This window comes from Phytophthora parasitica (genome assembly GCF_000247585.1).
Source record: "Phytophthora parasitica INRA-310 unplaced genomic scaffold supercont2.17, whole genome shotgun sequence".
In the NCBI taxonomy this organism is placed as follows: Eukaryota; Oomycota; class Peronosporomycetes; order Peronosporales; family Peronosporaceae; genus Phytophthora; species Phytophthora nicotianae.
In genome coordinates this window covers 1,057,882-1,059,564 of record NW_008649003.1, presented here as the reverse complement: position 1 = coordinate 1,059,564, position 1,683 = coordinate 1,057,882, and the positions used below count along the sequence as shown (strand labels likewise).

The following is a 1,683-nucleotide window of genomic DNA, read 5'->3' as shown; positions in this document are numbered from 1 at the left end:
ATGATGGCTACATCAAGTGTGGCGTCGTCAGTTGCTGGTAGTTCGGTGGTCATGACTGCCAGTGCTGGTCTCGGTGCGTCTTCTGGAGTGAGTACGGCGACGACTGGTGCTGTGCTTTTCAGTATTGGAGTGAGTGGAGTGATCGTGAGCTCTATGGCTTCTGCAGTGACCTCTGTTGGTTTGGGTGGATACACTGGTGGTGGATTTACGTTTCTTGGATCGGCTGGAAGTGGAGCAGCGCCGAAGGGTGGAGTGAATGTTGCTGTAGGTGCTGGCGCTGTAGCATCGCCTCCGTCAGTGTGGGCTCCACCGATGGCAGCAGTTTCAGCGTGGCCAACAGCCCCGTCGTCGAGACCAGCAGCATTGGATCGGCAATATCAGGTGCTGGAGGATTTGCAGCACCACCGATGATGACCCCACAGTTTTCCGGTGGTGCATTTGGGATGAAACTAGATAATAAACCTCCAGTAATGCATGGAAGCTTCGACTTATATGCAGTTGAGTTGGAGACTTTCTTGAGGCGCGTGAATGTTTGGAGTGGGATCGAAGATCCAATTGGTGCACGATCTTCGACAAGTGACACTCAGTTTGCTATGATGGATAATATTGCTCGTGGTGCCATTCTACATGGTGTACCGACTGCAGATGCTGAGCTAATCTGTCATGAGATGAACGCTCACGAGATGTGGACACGTTTCGGCAACATGCAAACAAAAAGGGAATACGCGAACTATATATTCGCGAGACAGCAGCTGTATGCAAACAAGTATACTCATGAGAGAAACATGAACGACTGGCTGCGTGAGATGCAGCTCCAGCGTAATGAGTTACTACATTACAAGAAGGTTATTTCTGACGAAGAATTTGCCGAGATTCTCCTGAGTAATGTGCCGCAGACGCATCGCGAAGTTGTTCGTCAATTCTCGAAACACTATGATCCTGGCTATCAGCATTCTGCCCAATCTTCTGCTCAAGTGATGAACGCTCTTCGAGCTGAGTCGGAACTTGATGCACGGAGTGACGAGCCTATACAAACTCCAAATATCTTGCCTGCACAAGCTGGCAAAAAGCAAGGCAAGTCACTGAACCAACAGCATTTTCAACAAGGAAAGACAAAAAAAAAAAAAAAACGTGGGCGTGGCCGGTATAAAGCAAAAGGGAATCAGAATCAGAATTCTAGTGGTTCTGGTAGAAAACAAATTGGTAAGAAAAATGAAAAGGAGGGCCAGACAACCGTGAATGCTGGAAATGTCACGAAACTGGTCATATTCAGAGGAATTGTCCGCGTTCAAAACGCGACGACGATGAGTCGAAGTCGCAACTTCCAGAGCGTAAACGTTGGGAAAATAAAAAGAAATCTGGAAGAAGTGGTGGCAGTCAGAGACACGTGGATATGGTGTCGCGTCAGTTCTGTAATGTGGAACCTACGGTAACGCAAAACGCAATTGATATTGGTGTTGAGTGGGTACTCGATTCTGCGAGCGACTATCACGTGTACACGACTAAGGAGTTGGTTACAAATTTGCACCAAGATGATGGCCCGTTAGTGTTTGACTAGGAAGGAGTCCCATCCAGGAACAGAGGGCAGGTTGGAGAACTGAGAGTTCAAGTGAAGAAAGAAAATCAGTCTCCTGCAATTTTGTCGCTCTGTCTCTCTGAAGTATTGTATCTTCTGTGTGAAAG

At 47.7% G+C, this 1,683-nt stretch overlaps 1 protein-coding gene across 1 annotated transcript; it reads left to right on the top strand.

Annotated features, from left to right (window-relative positions):
* On the top strand, positions 1–1,601 carry PPTG_22507 (hypothetical protein; the record flags this gene model as incomplete). The annotated part of the gene is made up of 3 exons (XM_008904364.1): positions 1–73; positions 499–1,144; positions 1,559–1,601. The coding sequence occupies 3 exons, from the start codon at positions 1–3 to the stop codon at positions 1,599–1,601; spliced, it is 762 nt and encodes a 253-aa protein (XP_008902612.1).
* Positions 1,602–1,683: the final 82 nt, after the last annotated feature.